Source organism: Diorhabda sublineata, chromosome 10 (assembly GCF_026230105.1).
Source record: "Diorhabda sublineata isolate icDioSubl1.1 chromosome 10, icDioSubl1.1, whole genome shotgun sequence".
In the NCBI taxonomy this organism is placed as follows: domain Eukaryota; kingdom Metazoa; phylum Arthropoda; class Insecta; order Coleoptera; family Chrysomelidae; genus Diorhabda; species Diorhabda sublineata.
This window is the reverse complement of record NC_079483.1, coordinates 18,909,375-18,927,200: the sequence shown is the minus strand read 5'-3', so window position 1 is coordinate 18,927,200 and position 17,826 is coordinate 18,909,375. Positions and strand designations below refer to the sequence as shown.

General features: G+C 31.7%; 3 protein-coding genes across 7 annotated transcripts; 1 reads left to right on the top strand and 2 right to left on the bottom strand.

The window, feature by feature from the left end:
- Positions 1-436: 436 nt before the first annotated feature.
- Positions 437-6,012, top strand: LOC130449479 (RNA-binding protein 1). Of its 5 annotated transcripts, XR_008910443.1 has the most exons (6): positions 470-628; positions 686-901; positions 1,019-1,114; positions 1,584-1,842; positions 3,741-3,962; positions 5,611-5,987. XR_008910443.1 is itself a non-coding variant. In XM_056787326.1 (4 exons), the coding sequence occupies exons 2-4, from the start codon at positions 693-695 to the stop codon at positions 5,699-5,701; spliced, it is 396 nt and encodes a 131-aa protein (XP_056643304.1). In that variant the 5' UTR covers positions 440-515; positions 686-692; the 3' UTR covers positions 5,702-5,985. The 5 variants fall into 5 exon arrangements, 2 of the variants coding, with proteins under 2 accessions (XP_056643304.1, XP_056643306.1); XR_008910442.1 differs by having other exon boundaries at positions 437-515; positions 1,584-3,962; positions 5,611-5,991; XR_008910441.1 differs by having other exon boundaries at positions 1,584-3,962.
- On the bottom strand, positions 5,975-15,725 carry LOC130449478 (splicing factor 1). The gene is made up of 9 exons (XM_056787325.1): positions 15,304-15,725; positions 15,023-15,157; positions 12,902-12,977; positions 10,036-10,188; positions 9,873-9,979; positions 9,645-9,811; positions 8,493-8,651; positions 7,633-7,870; positions 5,975-7,581 (listed from the first exon to the last, which is right to left on the bottom strand). Exons 1-9 carry the CDS (start codon positions 15,578-15,580, stop codon positions 7,220-7,222), a joined length of 1,674 nt encoding a protein of 557 aa, XP_056643303.1. The 5' UTR covers positions 15,581-15,725; the 3' UTR covers positions 5,975-7,219.
- Positions 15,726-16,638: 913 nt separating this feature from the next.
- Positions 16,639-17,778, bottom strand: LOC130449530 (iron-sulfur cluster assembly 1 homolog, mitochondrial). The gene is made up of 4 exons (XM_056787412.1): positions 17,517-17,778; positions 17,405-17,458; positions 17,049-17,124; positions 16,639-16,950 (listed from the first exon to the last, which is right to left on the bottom strand). The coding sequence occupies exons 1-4, from the start codon at positions 17,595-17,597 to the stop codon at positions 16,772-16,774; spliced, it is 390 nt and encodes a 129-aa protein (XP_056643390.1). The 5' UTR covers positions 17,598-17,778; the 3' UTR covers positions 16,639-16,771.
- Positions 17,779-17,826: the final 48 nt, after the last annotated feature.

Below are 17,826 nucleotides of genomic sequence, written 5' to 3'. Positions count from 1 at the left end.
TTTATAGTAAGGTGTACAATAGGGACGTACTTTGTGTTTCTACGAATTTGTGAATATAAATTTCGCATATGAGAAACAATATTAGCATTTGTAATGCAATTTAAATCTAAAAACCGTGCTCAAACAACACATGCGCATTAGGTAGAATTGTCATATTTTGTATTTATATACATATTTATACCCGTTATCTGATTTATCGTATAGTGGTGGGAAGAAATGCATCACTTATTTTTGTATCCATATTAAATCAAAAGACCCCATAAACTTTCGCTTTATTTTTTCTGTTTTGCCATTCGTTAATATTTATGTGAACACTCAAATCGCCTCGTAATCAATTCCACTAGCGTCTACGATGATGCACTTCGTCCATCTATATTATACCATAGAACTAGATATATCATTCTAGTTTAGGGTTGGTATGTTGGTTAAAAATTGAGTTGGTAGACCTTAGAGATAAAGGAAAAAGCTGTGGAATGTAAAGTCACCATTTTGAAAGAAGCTTAGCGGACCGTCCTGTAAGTCATATTTGATTACCAAGCTTGTGAGCGTCATTTTGTAGCTCATATCAAAAATTGTTTTGTTTTTTCGTAAGCCTACTTATTAAATTTAACAAAATATCCAAAAACAGGTTGGTCTATTAGAAATCTATTTCCTAAATATATAAATTTTTACTTATATATTTTAGAAAGAATATGGCAAGGTATAGGGAGTGGGATCTTTCGTGTAAGGTTTATGTCGGTAATTTGGGTTCATCAGCTAGTAAACATGAAATTGAAAGTGCGTTTGGTAAATACGGTCCATTAAGGAACGTTTGGGTTGCCAGGAATCCTCCCGGCTTTGCGTTTGTGGAATTTGAAGATCCCCGAGATGCAGAAGACGCAGTTCGAGGTTTAGATGGAACGTGAGTTGATATCATTAAATTTTCTTTAGTTCGATTTTATTATTTTTCTTGGATGAGTATTAATTCCTTTCTGATACGAGATGTATAGGTGATATAAGGTTTATTATATTTTAACAGTCGTTGCTGTGGTACTAGAGTAAGAGTTGAAATGTCTAATGGTCGTTCTAGAAGAGGTGGCGGAGGAGGAAGAAGAGGACCTTCTCGTTATTCCAGGTACGGATCTTCACACGTAGTAATTTTTGTTACTTGATCTGTTAAATTTACACAACTTGCAAATAATATCTTCAATTTGGTTTATATTATAATATATTTTACTAAAATCTTCCTCACGAGATATTTTTAACCTCTATTATAATCTTATTTGTTTATTGTCCAATAAATTTATAAAAACTTGTAAATTTAACAAGACAATGTAAAATTTTAATTTTAAAATATTACATGAATTAGTTATCTATTTATTCTTATTTGAGAGTATGCTAATTTTTTGTGTATGAAATTATTTGCAAGTCCATGATTATATTGAAAGTTTTCAATTTGTATGGAAATAGTACCTTGCAAGTTTGCTTTTAATATCTACAGTGATTTCTTATAGAGTGACTAGTAAGGTGGTTATTTAAATGCAAATTGAAAATTCTAGATTCAAATGAAACAGCTATAACGTGGTTTCGCGCTCATATTGCAGGCCTTCAGCCCCACTGCTGTTATCCTTCCTCCAACCGCGGACCATCGGTCCGTTACACATCTTCACCTCACATCGACTAAACATCCATCCACCTTGATCCTCGGGAGCTGATCACAGATTGTCATCAATCTTCTAATGAAAAATTATTTTTCTTCAATATCAATTCAACTACTGGTGTACAACTTTAATCTCGACGTCGACATCCGACAACATACCACCACAGCATCTTTAATTTTTTCACCTCTCAGCACAAATACAAGTGGGAAAGATAATTTTTTTTGCTCAGTATTTGCGTAAATAACGTTTTTTCTAGATTTTCGATTGAATTGGGTAATAATTTGAAATTTCAAACTAATTTCAAGAATCTAATGTAATAAATATATTTTTTTACATATATAATTATTACTATCGATAAGGTCGAGTTTATTTAAGTATTTCTGCAAATTTGACTCATTACAATCGTTCTTTAGAGAAAACAATTTTCTTATTGTGTGTAACTAAAAAATGATGTTAATCCCCAATTGATTCTTACAATGAGTTGTGTTTATTTAATTGGATAGTTCAGGAAAGAAAAAACAAAGTTTGAAAGTTTTTAAGAATTCAATTGAGGTTAAGTCTTGAAAAAAATATCTTTTTTAATTCAAACAATCATTTTTTTCTTCTATTAACGTTTTTTGTTATATGAAGAATTAAGAAATGAAAATTCAACATCCTATAAAATCCATGTTTAGAGGTTACTTAATAACTCTTGCTTTCTAATCCCAGAGCTATCTCCAGTATATGCCCTAGCTCCAACTAGGTTTGAAGCATTGTTTTTGATTGCTTACAATGACTAGATATTCTAGACCCAGGTACCCGGTTCAGTTTCTGCTATAACTAATCTCATTGCATTGCCGATGAGGGTGTGTAGCTTGTTTTTGTTTTGATATAAATGTTATGAAGGTTCTGAAAGAAGTTTTTTGGAGCAATCCATCCCAGGAAAGCACCCCCAGTTTGTTTTTCCCTCGTTGAAGTTTTTTTGTTAACCACTAGGCCCCTGAGTCCTTTTTTTTTTAGTTCAATTCTACTATTCATTTTCTTTGGTTCCAGATACCCAAAATAAAGTCTACTATTTTTGCATATTTCATTAAGTTTTTTTATTCTTATCCTAGCTTTCAGTTGATGACATGGGAACTTGTGCATCGAAAGCTACTCGATTGTCATAATTTTTTATAGTCCATGTATGGAGCCTCAGATGTCAGTTTGTTAATATAGCTGCTATTGACCACAAATTACTTTCTATTCATTTATTAGTTTATCTGTTATGTCTTTAACTCATTTTGATCAATTTTCTGGAAAATTTGGATTATTTTTTGTTTTTTTTTTATTATAAATAAACTTGCAGGACAAAAAATGAAAGCTTGATTAAATAGGCAAACAAATTTGGTTTCTGTTTTCTCTTGATTCACCTTCATATATATTTAAATTGGATTTACTTCTGCTTTTTTCAAAAATATTTTCAGATTTAACCTTTTTTTTTTTTAGTTACAAAAGTTACATCCCGTAATCTACAACAAATAATGAAATTCATTTTAAAAGAGTTAAAAAAAAAGTTACTCCTTTCATCTCAGTGTAATATATTTTCTAGCAAATATTTTTTCACTTATATAAAATTAAAAAAAAAACTCATCAATCAAAATATAGAATTTTTTAATTATACAAGGACGAAAAACAAATTAATTATGAAGTATATTACTGTATATTTATACTGATCACACTGTATAATACTGAAAGTTACACTATCTGGTCCTTCGAGCCGGCTATAGAAGGTTCCAAGGATCAGATGGTATAATTGGATTAGTGTACTGGTAATATACAGTGTGTTCAGTATAATTATCACCAATGATTGCAGAAATTCCAACTTAACACCATATGACGTCATAATTAGTTAATATACTGTAGTATTTAGGGAAATTTCAAGTTTTCTCTATCTGGAACATCATAGATGTTGGTACATACTATAATGTATCGATGTTTCATGTTTCGGGTAGGAAAAAAATTAGTACTCTTCGCTTTTTGTATCACAATTTTATCTACCAGGTTACTTAAAAGTCCGATTGATGTCATTTTATTAGTTACACATATTGTTTTTCCTACTTTTATGTCAGCAAATTGCAGCTCCAACAAATTAATATAAAAATAATGGATTTTGCCACAACGTTGACATTGGTTTGTACATTTCTGACAACAAGGCAACGAGACCTACCTAATTGTCTATTGCAACCCCTTCAAGTGAGTTAAACACCCGGTAGAAAATTAATCCCATAAGAAAGATCACTTGTCGAGTGATGTTTCCAACACTTTGAAATTCAAAGCATCAAGGAAAACATTACCGAATGTGTAAGGACAGTATACAATACAAAAAAAAGTTGTTGCATTTTTTTTAATTACCTCATTCTACTTTTTATACCCGTTGAAATTGATATTTATTTTGTAAATGGTATTTATAAAAAGATGTAACAACAATAGCTTAAGTTTTAATGTTCTAATCCCTATAAAATTTTTATTATTTATATACGAAGTGGTGAAGAATTACATTTCTAGAATAGTATATTTAAAAATAAAAGTATTTCTTTGTATACAACGATAATATTGAAGATACCACCTTTTAAAGGAGTAAATTGAGAATTTTTTACAATCAAATATCCCCTAAATTACCCACCCCATCACTTATGAGAATACAGGGTTGTTTACATAGTCATTTGTGACTATGACTGCTGACAGCTTCCGTTTTATATATTAAAATCACATTCTAGATCTTTCGGATCCTGGAGATTTTTAGAATGCTGTAAACAACCCAAAGTCACTATGCGCATCCGATAATCTATTAACGTAACAAGATCATAGTATTTACGTTCCATATCAGATGGTGTATAAAGTAAATAATGTGTTTTATTCACCCCCAAAAAATAAACTCTGTAATCGGAACGGTGTGGTGGATATTAGAAGGTTTTCAATTCACACTTTTAGAGGGTTGTTATACTTCCCCTATTATCTAGTTTTAGATTTAAAGAAATACCATTATTTTTGGTTGTACTATATCTTAATTCTAAACCACCTTGTATAAAAAGTGTCCCTCAAATTGGTTCTATGATTTAAAATTGAAGATTGGTGAAAGAAATATTGAATAGGTATGGTGTTTTAATAGTTAGATCAAAATCTAGACTCGAAATTCTTATTGGGTCACCCGGTATATATGAGATACTAACATTATACAGTGGTGTGATATATTTCGAATTAGTGACTTAAATGAGGGCTAATATGACAGAAAAGTCTCATATGGAATGGTTTATGAGATTTTAGGTAAGGGCTGGACTAGCCCCATAGACTCCAGTATGAAATTATTTGACAAATTAACCTTTACAAGAAGAAGAAACTATAGAGGTGGGAACCAAAGTTTTTGTTTAAAAATTAACGATCAGATTCTCATAAACGATATGACAAAAAAGTCTCGTATAAGGTTTTGGGACAGGTCAGGACTAGCCCCATAGACTCCAGTATGAAACCATTTAATAAATTCACTTGTACAAAAATAAGAAAAGTTTTTATGTCAAAATTAGCGACTTAATGTCATAAACAAGGTCTGATATGACAAAAAAGTTTCCTAATGGAATGGTTTATAAGATTTTGGAACAGGGTTGGACTAGGTCCATAGGCTCTAGTATGAAATCATTCAAAACATTCACCGGTACAAAAAGAAGACACCATAGGGTTTAAAAGCAGAGTTTTTTTCAAAACTGGTGCCATAGTATGGTTTATATTTTGGGAAAGGGCTGGAATAGCCCCCTAGGTTTCATGGAAGATATAAATGGCTGAAAATAAAGCTTTATTCCATTTAATCAGTAGAATCAATATCGATTAAAAAATTTTTAGTAATAACAATTTTGAAAATTCATTAAGATACACTGTGTTTCAAATTAAACTTTCGCATTCCATTTAAACGTAACAATTACTCTTATTATATATCATTGTACGTATTTCCTTTAAGGTCGAGATCTCCGAGACGATCCAGAAGCCCCAGATCCAGATCTAGAAGCCGAGATTCGAGAGGAAGATCAGATTCTCGAGACAGACGCTAAAATTTTCGAATTTTAAGTTTTTACCGAATATTTGTGGAAAAAGTATACAATAGTATTTTAATTTTTACATTTTTTTTAAGTAAACCTTTCTACTTAATTTCATCTTTATGTATTTTCACTTTATATTAGTCTACAATCGTAACGATGGTAAATATACATATATATGAAGCCGTAATTTAATTTTTTTTATTGGTATTTTGTATCTAAGTTAGGTGCAAACTTATGTATGACAGTGTATTTAATATTATATGTGCGTGGATAAATAAAAGGCAGTTTAAGATCTAATCCAATATATATTCATTTAATCTACACTTGTTTATATAAAATTAATTTTTATATTAAAAAAAACTATTACATCCTTCTTCTAGTCCAGGAAATTGAAAATCGAAAAATGATTTCGTCAAATTATATCCTTAATTGAAAATATATCAATCCTGTATTATTTCCTTAGGGTACTGGAACTCTCTTAAATGACCAAACTTGATGAAACCTCAATACTAAGCTGTAGAACACCAAACAGGAAATACCAACAAATGGTACACGGACGGTTCTAAAGCAACGGATGGAACTGGAAGAGGGGCCCAGAACCAAACACTCTGAAAGCTTGAGTAACCCACCAAGCAGAATGAAGAATGTATCCGGTTCGATTTAGATAGAAGTCATCGCAAACAGGAAACTTTGAGCTCCAATATCATGAAATTCAAACTAGTTTAGGAATTCCTGGACAAATCTAAACGAGCTAGACAAGAAAAATAAAATTACCATGGAATGGTGGGAACCAAAATAGCTGACAGACTCGCAGACAAACCCCCTGGGAGCGCATTTTGCGAAGAGGCTGATTCGACGTTCAAACCACAAGCGAATGTAGGACAAAAGAGAGAAGATCGATGCTTGTCTACTCGCTGTCTTACGGCAATTAATACCAAAATGAGACAAATAGGAAAAGCTCAATAGATTTTCCAATCGTTTTCCCTCATGTTGCCTATTTCCAATCGCTGAGTTTGTAAACCGTCAAAATCCCTGTATAGTCCTAAAGTGACAGAATGTGCATTGTGATGTTTGGAAACTGGTGATCCCATTCCATGGCCCCTTTTAATCCAGATTTGATGCTTCTCGACTTTATTTTGTTGGAATACTCCTAGCACAGAGTCTATGGTAATAATCACCTCGATTAGCTAGCTCAAGGAAAATAACCGTGATGGAATGGCAACTATGACATCAGTAGTACCGAGGAAAATTTCCAATAGAGCAGTGCCTTCATTGCGCCACCTTGTATATTTATTTCAATCGGTGTTCATTTCATCAATACTGAAAATTTCGAGATGTGGTTTACTACAAACGACGAAAAAAGACTTTTAGATTGAACGATGACGTTTTCAAAATTAACAATTAAAAACCAAAAAGAGGGGGGTGTCGATATATTTTCAATTACAAACACCATCATCCGGTTACCAAAAAAATGCTGTTCATTTAATTTTCCTGGACTATTACAAAATATTCTTTAAAATATATTTTAGTTTAAGAAGGTGGCGGCGGCGGAGGCGGTGAAGAAAGTAGCGAATTAACGTCGATGCCTGGAGGAGGCGGTGGAGGGAAACTACTCGGCGGCCATGACGTAAACGGTGGAGGAGCTCCCGGCGGTGGGGGTTGAGATGGCGCCCACGACGTCGGCATTAAATTTTGAGGAGGGCTAGACGCGCCCGGTGGTGGAGGAGGCGGTAGAATTGTTGGCGGAGGTGGTGCTGGTGGCCAATGCATCGGGGCGTGACCTGGCCACGCCGACGGTGGTAAATTACCATTAATGAGAGGCATGGGCGGACAAGGTATCGGTGGAGGCATTAAAGGACGCGGCGGCGGTTGATTTTCGAATACGTTGAAACCTGAAATCAAACAAATTAGTTAACGGTAACTAAATACGGAAATCAACTTACCAGTCTGCGGTTTACGTTGTTGATTAGTTCCATTGTTGGCGAAAACCGGTTGAGGCGCTTCGCCCAATTCGGCCATCAGCGACATGTATTCTTCGTCGATTTTGGCCTTGTCTCCTACTCCGGGTAAGGGCGGTCCACCTTGACCTGGACGTTTCGATCGACAATCGCGAGCGATGTGTCCCGCTGCCCCACAACTCGAACAAACAATGCTGTTTGTAATGTTGGGTTTATCCGGACACTAAAAAAAAAACAACTATATAATTATGGAAGAAAATAATTAAACTCGAATTACAAACCGTCTGAAATATTGATGGTCATTAGAGTCACATCAATATAAAATAACAGTAAGTAAATTGATATGTTAATGGAACATCAATTGTCTAAAGGACGCTTGGAATCACTTAACTATGACGATGGTTCCCATTGGGATCACGTCAGTGTACAATAAATCTCAACTAAGGTAGGTAGCACATTAATATAGGACAAAAATAAGGTAATTTGAGACGATACGTTAGTGGGGGGTAAAATAAGGGATACTTTGTATCTCTTAGCAGATCCTAATGATTTCCAACATATCAGTCTAGGTTACATTCGTACAATGTTGCATAATTTAAAATAGGACGAATATTTTCTTCCCTGGGGTCACAATTTCGTCTTCTTTTTTCTCACCAAGACTTTAGCTTTAATGTTAAAGTCTTTCCTGTTTTTTTTTAGTTTTATGCCCCCCCCCATTCAACTAAATCTCATCGACACAGCGAATTTTTCTACCTTGATTACATCCTTTCAATACTCAAGTCAATTTTAACGATATAACCTCAAAAAAATGATCTTTTAATTAATTATCACAAAGATTTACTCACCAACCAAGATTTGTGATCAGTAGCGCCACAATTATTACATCTCATACCATCATTTTCCCTCAATGTACCATTTAATTGAGCCAATTCCCTTAATTGCATTCTCCTGAGGTCGTTTTGATTTTCCGGAACCTCCACTCCTTGCCTTATGACTTCTTTGATCTGTTAACAAACATATTTTTGCAATTTATTATACGAGGTGCACGAGAAAAGTAACGAGATTGATATTTCATTAACTTAACAATGTTATCCCCTCCAAAAGGAAAATATACACTATAAAATATAAAATAGTAGTAAAATCTGGTTCTTTGGTCATTACCAATCATTGTAAGAAGATCAAAGGACATTTTTCTTCAATTATCCTACTGTTTATGACATTTTTTGAAACCATCTCCGTAAAAACCCTTCAGATATCTAAATAATCTCAACAAAATTTGATGTACAATGGAAGTATTCGAATTAAATTCGTCACTCATCATCCTCATAGTTAAACGACATTCGGATGTCATCAGAATCCTGGTACTTCAAAAATTTTAGTCAGTTTTTCAAATTTGAGGTCTCTTTGAATGAAAACGACCTCCAGTGTACCAAAAGTACCAAAATCTGGTTCCTTGGTCATTACCCGTCATTGTAAGAAGATCAAAGGACATTTTTCTTCAATTATCCTACTGTTTATGAGATTTGTTGAAACCATCTCCATAAAAACCCTTCAGATGTCTAAATAATCTCAACAAAATTTGATGTACAATGGAAGTATTCGAATTAAATTCGTCACTCATCATCCTCATAGTTAAATGACATTCGGATGTCATCAGAATCCTGGTACTTCAAAAATTTTAGTCAGTTTTTCAAATTTGAGGTCTCTTTGAATGAAAACGACCTCCAGGGTACCAAAAGTACTAAAATCAAGTTCCCTGCTCATTACCAATCCTCTCAACAAGGTCAAAAGACATTTTTCTTGAAATTCAAGGTCCCCCTGAACTAAAATGATCTTCCATGTCTTCTAAAAGGGGTTTTTTACACTGCTTCTCTTCCACTAGGTGTAAATTCACACCCTTGCCAGATCCTCCACAGTGCTAGTGGCAAAAGAAGTACCGATAAAAGCAGAAGAAAAATTTTCGACACCAGGTGTCAATCCATAAAAATCTAATTTACCCTTTCGACTGCTTTCTTAACACATTCAGGATTAGTAGCGGTGATATAAGCATGTAATGGCTCATCTTCCCCGGGAAGTGGTTGTCCATCTTTTCTTCCAACCTTTCCTTCTTTAACGGAACCCTTTCCACGGATAATAATTTTAGCACCGGTTTCCTTTTCCATTGCTAAAATAATGAAAGAGTTTAAAAAAAGAATTCCTCATAACAATACAAATAGAATTATTACTTTTCAACGTATTTCCTCTAGGTCCTATCAGTAGACCTACAAAATTTATTTCGGGGTGTTCCTCTTGGGGTATCATCACTTTATCGCTAACCCTAGTTACAGGTGGTCTGAAAAATGAAATATTATCATCGGATTCCTTCGGAAATGATCATTTCTAACTTACTTGTAATCTAGGGGTGGTTTAAATTCCGGATTGATTGATTGCATCCTCAATACGAGGGTGTGTCTTTCCTCTTCCAGCCTCTTTCTGGTACGAAATTCTCTTGTATTCAAACGTTTCCCATCACTGCTATAAATCGGTTCGGGAGAAGGGGATCTGTGTATAAAATATCGAAAAATAGAAAACCTAATACAAAATTTTTTTTGATTCGGATTTAAAACTAATGATAATTTGTCTGTATTATCACCGAAATTATAAAAGGTGTGAAATTATTCATTATTCAATCTCCTAGAATGTTTTTTCATCTAATAATATACGAGGGTTCTTCGGAAACGATATTTTATTCATTCATATGAAGGCTCGGTATTATAACGATTTTTTTTGTCTGGAAAGTTATGGAAATGTCAATTGTGAAGAAGCACAGAAATACTAGTAACTTCCAACAACATTGGTTGAATCGAAGAACCATATTAGAGCAACCGTCACTCAAAATTTCCTAGAAATAATGAAAAATAAGTTTTAATGTTAGAAATATACAGTAAATGGGGTCACATTGAGCACCTAAAAAGTATTTAATATTTAACAGTTCCTATGATCATTCAATTTGAAAAAAAAAACTTGTCGAGTGAGATTATTCTTTTTAAAACACCCTGTATATACGATGAAATATTTGTGACTGCAATTGTTATTGATTTTTTATTGTTGCTTCAATTTTTTTTTAATTTGTGTCTCGATTGAATGTAAAAATCAAACATACCATAGGGAATTATATTTACAGGGTGAAAAATGATAATAAGAAAGTTTTTTAGGGGTGATTTGTTACATTTTTAGTTACTTGATGATGTATTTTCACCAATTTAAACCGAAAATTACTTCAACGATGGTTTTTCATTATATTAGTGGTTCCGTTAACATAAAAACTGGTAATATAACAGGCAAATTATCAAAAATAACATAACCTAAAAATATATTAAGTAGTTTTTCTTCAGTACACCACTTAAATCGATATAGAAGCTTCTCGGTTTACTGTAAGTAAAAATTAATTAAGCAGATACATACTGTAAAGTATAATTATTAAATAATATTATCCGAAAAATGTTTAAAAGCGAAATCAATTTGAATTTTTGTTTATTTGATTAATTATGAATTGAAATATTTGTAACTTTCGATGATAATCACACTAAACATACTTTTCATCAAAAGGTTGTTTCAATAACAAAATTTCCATCTTCAAACACTTAAATAGTTTACATTTGGTCTCTGAAGATGGTAACTCGTTTATAGAAACGTTTAAGTATGAGTATTTATTCTGAAAATTAAATGAATAAATTTTACATATCAATATTATTTTGTGGACCTGTGTGAAAAAAAAAATTATTATTTATACTAAATCCGGAAATGTTTCCGCGGTCAGGATTATGAACAAATGAAGTAGATTAACGAGTTGCACTGCGTTGGAAAATATTTTCGACGTTTCGGCTCCCACTTTGAATACATTATCCAATTCCGTGTACTCCACTTTGCAAATCACCCCTATTTGGTCGATTCCAAGGGTTCCCTATACCTACTCATTGGAATTTCACCGAGCAAATGGTGGATTGTTACTGCTGGTCTCAAGATTCGTTGCTTGGAGTAGGCAAATTGATAATGTCCTCAAGATGGGAGCCGAAACGTCAAGAATTTTCAAAATTCCAATTGTTTCCATAAAAATTCAGAAAATATCATCAGAGCAGTAGATAACATCAATAAGCCCCTGGTCTAGTACACCAAAAAACTAATTTTTATTATTTTATTCAATTTGACATATACATTGTTCCTCAAAGCCCTTCTATCCATTTGTTTGATCTTTTATTTCATCCCCTTCGTCTCAAATAGTTCTTTCACTTTTTCGATCCATATTTTTCTTGATCTTCCCCTATAATTTTCATTTAATATTTTGGATTCGAACTTTCTTTTTGGTATTTTATTTTTCAGCAAACCAACATTGTTTTTTTTTTATAAATATACAATCAATATTATCACTTCTCCATGTTCTCCATTAAAGTACTTTTCTTTTCCAACATTAACATCCTCATTTATTGGATATTTCTTCTGTTGGGGAATTTTGTAAGTCTAAAACAGCCAGTAGTCGCTGGGGATCAGATCTGGAGATTATAGTGGGTGCAGAAGTAACTCGAAATCCACAAAATTGTTCAACGATGGTTAATTTTCCTGGAGACTCACTAAAATACTTTCCTAACCAAATTGTATTATTTTCAGTTGATAAATAAAGTATAATCAACAGTTGGAGATTAAAAAATTGTTACAAAAAAAATAATGCCTGGGGAATTAAGTCAAAAACTGTAAGGAAAATTCTGCTTAGTGATTATCTTGGTCAGTCAGACTGTGGGCTTGTTGATGGATTGTATAGAATTGCTATTAACACGTTCAACAACAATTTAAAAAAATATTTCAATTTAGGAGGGATCATTAGACATACTTTGATGTCATTTTAATGATTTATCTGCCAATATCATATTTACAAACAGGTAAAATGCATCGTAAACTAATAATTAACCCTATAACCTTCACAGGTTGCGTTTTTAGTTCTGATATTCTAATGACACCCCATAAAATTGAAATTCTTCCCGATTTGGTTATTTCTAATTGGAATCGATGCCGTTATATAAAAAAATAACTTGTAAAATGATACCAAAGGTGTGTATGAAGTAAAATAAAACATAATTAAAAATTAATAAAACCAAAATATTAATTCCACCTTTTGTATCATTTCATGGATAAATTTAATTAAAAAGAATTGATTGTAAAACGTTGGCAAACCACAGAGGTCGGCCGGGGCTGCAACGGCAGTGTAGTAAATAGTCCCCACCTTTCTTCCGGATTGGCCGGAATCCCCAAGTCCCCGGATCGTAGTTTACGGCTGACTTCTTCGATCTGCAGCTGAACTGGAATGAAAACGGGTTAGAGGGGCATGAAAGCCCAATCGTTAGAAAAGTTTGTCAGATATTGAAAATTGTTATCTTATTTTTATTACAGTGCTATGAACTGGGCCTAGTATTATTTTCAATTATGAATTTTCTGAAAGAAAAATTGTTACAATGGAGATTGCCTAGAAAGATATTAAATATTAATTATTCTGACCTGAAAACTGTCGATTGTTTTTATTAATTTAATAGTACACAGCATCCGATATTAAATTGTTTTAATGATGTAGAAAAAAACACTATAATCAAATATTTATATTTCCCATTTGATTATAGTGCCTTTTTAACAATTTAAATATTTGGAAGTTGTTTACTATTTGTTTGTTTATGCATCACAGATTGACAATTCAGATATTGTAGAACTACAAACAAAAAGAAAATTATCATTTTTTTTTTCAAAAAAGGTGTGTTATGTAAATATTTTCTTTTATTCGGTAATCGGTCATAAAGGAATCATCCTAAACGACTTTTCTGTGGTTTACGATAATAGTTCTAGCTTCAGAAAGTGGAAAAAAACAAAAAGATATACTTCAAATCACCCCAAAAAGCTCCTCTGGAAGTTAATTATCAAAAGACAATTATATCTAAGCAAAAATCGGTGATACAGATCATAAACAAATCACCCTGAACGACTTTTTTATTATCCCAGGGCTTTTCTGTGGTTTACGAAAACGGTTCAATAAGAAAAAACTTCAGAAGAGAAAAAAAAATTATTTGTTGCTCACAGTAAAGTCATTGAGCCACCTAACGATTCTAAACTGCTTTATTAATATTCAAAGTTGAAGCTGGATTTGGAGATGAAGAAACTAAAATATCTAGAACCTTTGGGTGCAATAAAACAAAAACAATACCAAAAATATGATTAAATTTTGAAATTCAAGTACTCAAAAATTTTTTCAACATTCACACCTTTTTTAAATAATAATTTCCTTGTATAGATAAATATAAATATCAAAAGTCAATCTGAGAAGCAAATAACATAACGGCTAAAAAATATTGGAAAGAAGTACACATTTCTCCTATTGTATATGGTTAAAAGCAAGACACTTCTGAAATAAGAAATTTTTTTAAAACCTGAAAAAATTCTGTCATTATTTAAATTAAGCTAAAAAGATAAAAAGAATTATTATTAACCCATATTAGAAATTATATGAATAATCGGCCTGTGGAAAAATTATTATTAATATGATAAATTGTGTGAAAATGAAGGTCAATCTCTAATTTAACTTTTTATTTAATTGATTTGTGACTGTTTTTCTTAAATAAATAGAAACCCGATTATCAAGTCATAAATTTGCATTTACCAATAATTCAATAAAATTTACCATAATTTTTATATAAACATTCATTCAAATTTTTAACTATAACTTAAGTCCAGTTAATCAAGTTTCTACTGCACTAAAAAAAGAATCTGATTATTAAAGCAGATTATTTACCATTTCCAATATTATGATTATTTGATTCTATATCTTCTTGTTTATTTGTTTAAAATAAACAATATGGAAATGGAATATGATCACCCATCAAAGGTAATTCCATAAAATTCACTGTATTTAAAAAGGAAAAAAAAGAAAAACCAGCAGAAAGTTAAATAAAAGGTTCAAAACAATGAATCACTAGTATCTGAATAGTTCAAAATAATGAATATGATATAAAATTCGTGATAAACAATAACAAATTCAACAAAATCAGTTTAGAAACCAACTAAAAGAATTTAATAGTAGATAAAGAACTAGATAATATAATTTAGAAAACAAAATATTAAAAATAATAGTAATAAATTATTATAGATTGTGTTTGATATCTCATTTTCTTCAAAAATCAGATTCTCTATGATATAACTAACTAGAAAAAGATACTTTTAAAAATGTTTTTGCTGTCAAATTTTAATTAAATAAAGATTTCATATAATACGTTCATTGCTTGTAAAAAACTAATGTCAACAAAAATATTTTCAATGTTGTAAACTTAAAAAGGATCAAATGTATGTAATTGAAATTACTCACGTAAGTATGCTTGTTCTTGATCCTTATTCAGATTCTGGGGCAATATGGTTGGCATTCCAGGAATAAAAATCTTTTCATGTTCACTTCCTCCCCATCTGGAACGTTTCTTTTTCCTCCTTTCGTCCTCACTACTACCTGAGAGAAAGTTTTTCTTCCAATAAAAAAAATATACAATACCTTTCGTTTTTTATGGCAATATGGTACTTTATTATTTAGAAATTGAAATATTTTACTCTCGAACATAATATTTGAATATATAATAACAAAAAATTCTTTTATACCAGTGGACATATTGGAATTTCCGTCTCCTTCTTTGGAAATTAGACTAGCAAAGTTTCTTGTCGCTGCAAGTGTCGCCAGAGTTTCTGCAATCATTTTATCACCATCAGGCTCTGGGGGTGTTAAAGATCTCTCCCTTTCACGCCTTCTCTCCCGTCCCCGACTTAGACTTCGCTCCCTACGCCTATCACGATATCTGTCTCTGGAACGGCTACGTTTTCTATCTCTTCTGTCTCTATCTCGAGATCTAGAACGATCACGTCGTCTAGACGACCCCATATTACTCAAATATCAACTAAATACTGTAGCACTCCACTAATATAACAATTCGAAAATTGTTCAAATCGATTTAAAACTTCACTTTATGTAGCGTACACTTCATTAATATTATGCATGGACAGCTTGCTTGATAATTGATGTATTTGACATTGACAGATTCGTTGACTTTAATATTAGTGCTCCAAGCACTCCGAGATCGCAATCTTGTTCGTTTATAGAAACCGAGCATAAGAAGCGTTTTTCCTTATGCTCTTTTTTACATCTATCGAACGAAAACAGCAACTCGTTAAGCGAGCGCTGCGAGTTAAAATTATTTCTTACCTTACTTTTATTTTGTGAGCTGAAGTTGTTCATCAAATAAATAAAGAGGTTTATTTTACAACTCATGGATATAGAAAAAATATTCAATATTATTATGCAAAAAAATGACAAGATGAACGTATTTTCAATCATATTAATATATAGATCTCTGTGTTGATGTAGTATTACTCAGTTTGTAGGATTATCAACAGACGTGGCCTCAAGTAATATCACAAAGATAGTTATTGAAATGATTAAAGTTCACAATATCTTTTTAGTTTGGAGCCTTAAATAAGGCTGTTAGTATAAATAACCTTTCAACAAATGTTTATTAATTATTTTGTTCCGGATGTGAAATTAGAGTTTGCTTTTGTACAGGACATCGATTTGTTCAGAACCATTCGAATTCTGAATCGTCTAAATATAGATGTTCTGTGGGTGACATTGAGTAATCTAAAGAACTGTCAAAATCAGCTGATATCCATTTAAAAAATACCGCCGTGGGGTAAACGAATGCTTTTGCTAAAGTTTCTGTAGCTTCATCATCATAGTTTGTTTAAAAAAATGTTCTTTATTATTTGAATTATCAAAACTTCGTCCTTTAACCAGCTTCGTTGTTCAGGTACCAAAATATTATTTCTTATTTATTTAGTTTATATGAAATTAAAATATTTTTATTAATGAGTTTTAAAACAAAAGTTATACTTTCAAAACCGTCAATTTTACGGCATCTACAGTGTTTTCAATAAAATGCAATAAAATGGAACGAAATTTTATTTAATTTACTTTAAACATTAATAAATAAATTCACAATTGAAATAATATAACCTATCATGTTCTATTGTTTAATATTATCACTACAATTCATCACAATTGTCAGATATTTCATTTTTATACACTAAAAGATTCGCCGCAACCACAGGTTCCTTTAATATTTGGATTGTTGAAGACAAATTCGGAACTGAGTTTACTCTCCACGTAATCCATTTCAGTCCCTAATAGTGTCAACTGTGCTTTTTTATCAATAAATACTCTCACACCATCTTGTATTACCTCTTCATCCATTTTATCTTGAAAGTAAAATAAACAAAATGAACCCTCTTTTTCCACTCAAAAACCCAACCAATTCATGATACTAAGGCTTGTTTTGGAAAATTTTGATATTTACCTTTTTTTTCTGCATAATCTAAAGTATACGACAAACCATTGCAGCCCCTTTGACGGACTCCAATTTTCAAACCAATCTATATTATAGAAAGTTAAATTAACACTCATAATTCAACATCTATTATCCAGATTAGTTGAACATATATCATCAACAGTTATAACCGATTGCATAACCTATTAAAACTATTTTAATTTTTTTAAATATATTATATCGATGTCGAGTTACTTATAATGATTCCTTATAACAAAATCAGTTATTAAAAATAATAACAGAAGGGATGAGAGTATCTAATAATTACAACATTAATAAATTTGACATTTATGAAATTAAATTGCAAAAAGTTAAGTAGTACTTACATATTGTTTTTTATCTTTAAGTATATCTTTAATCCGATTAACTGCAGAAGGTGTCTGAGAGAAAAAAACAAATTTGACTGCTTACTTTTAATTAAACAATTTTATAACTTACCAAAAGTAAAGCTGCTCTTGTTGGTAATAAAGTTCTTTTGACCGCTCTAACAGTTGCTGTAGCTACAACTTTTGTTGCCATATTAATATAGAAACTTTTTATATACAAGAATTTAATCCGTAATTCCAAACATTATACTTCAGTTCGTTTAGGTTATGTTATCTATAAACCATAGATATCCTCTATAAAATAGGTTTGTTCAGCAGTATGCTCTGACTGTATTTCGAACTTTGATTTATTACACATGACTTGACTATAATCTTTTAACACAGGTAGAAAGCCATACACTTTTATCTTCATTACCGACTAA

What these genes read in the sequence shown, in the direction of transcription:
- LOC130449478 (XM_056787325.1), bottom strand. Translation starts at nt 15,580, where the DNA reads ATGGGGTCGTCTAGACGACGTGATCGTTCTAGATCTCGAGATAGAGAC. An exon ending in AAACCACCCCTAGATTACAA is followed by an intron (nt 9,980 to 10,035) that starts GTAAGTTAGAAA and finishes TTCATTTTTCAG; the next exon opens with ACCACCTGTAACTAGGGTTA. An exon ending in ACAACGTAAACCGCAGACTG is followed by an intron (nt 7,582 to 7,632) that starts GTAAGTTGATTT and finishes GTTTGATTTCAG; the next exon opens with GTTTCAACGTATTCGAAAAT.
- LOC130449479 (XM_056787328.1), top strand. Translation starts at nt 693, where the DNA reads ATGGCAAGGTATAGGGAGTGGGATCTTTCGTGTAAGGTTTATGTCGGT. An exon ending in GTTCGAGGTTTAGATGGAAC is followed by an intron (nt 902 to 1,018) that starts GTGAGTTGATAT and finishes ATATTTTAACAG; the next exon opens with TCGTTGCTGTGGTACTAGAG. An exon ending in GGACCTTCTCGTTATTCCAG is followed by an intron (nt 1,115 to 5,610) that starts GTACGGATCTTC and finishes ATTTCCTTTAAG; the next exon opens with GTCGAGATCTCCGAGACGAT.
- LOC130449530 (XM_056787412.1), bottom strand. Translation starts at nt 17,597, where the DNA reads ATGGCAACAAAAGTTGTAGCTACAGCAACTGTTAGAGCGGTCAAAAGA. An exon ending in CAAGAGCAGCTTTACTTTTG is followed by an intron (nt 17,459 to 17,516) that starts GTAAGTTATAAA and finishes TTTTTCTCTCAG; the next exon opens with ACACCTTCTGCAGTTAATCG. An exon ending in AGATTATGCAGAAAAAAAAG is followed by an intron (nt 16,951 to 17,048) that starts GTAAATATCAAA and finishes TTTACTTTCAAG; the next exon opens with ATAAAATGGATGAAGAGGTA.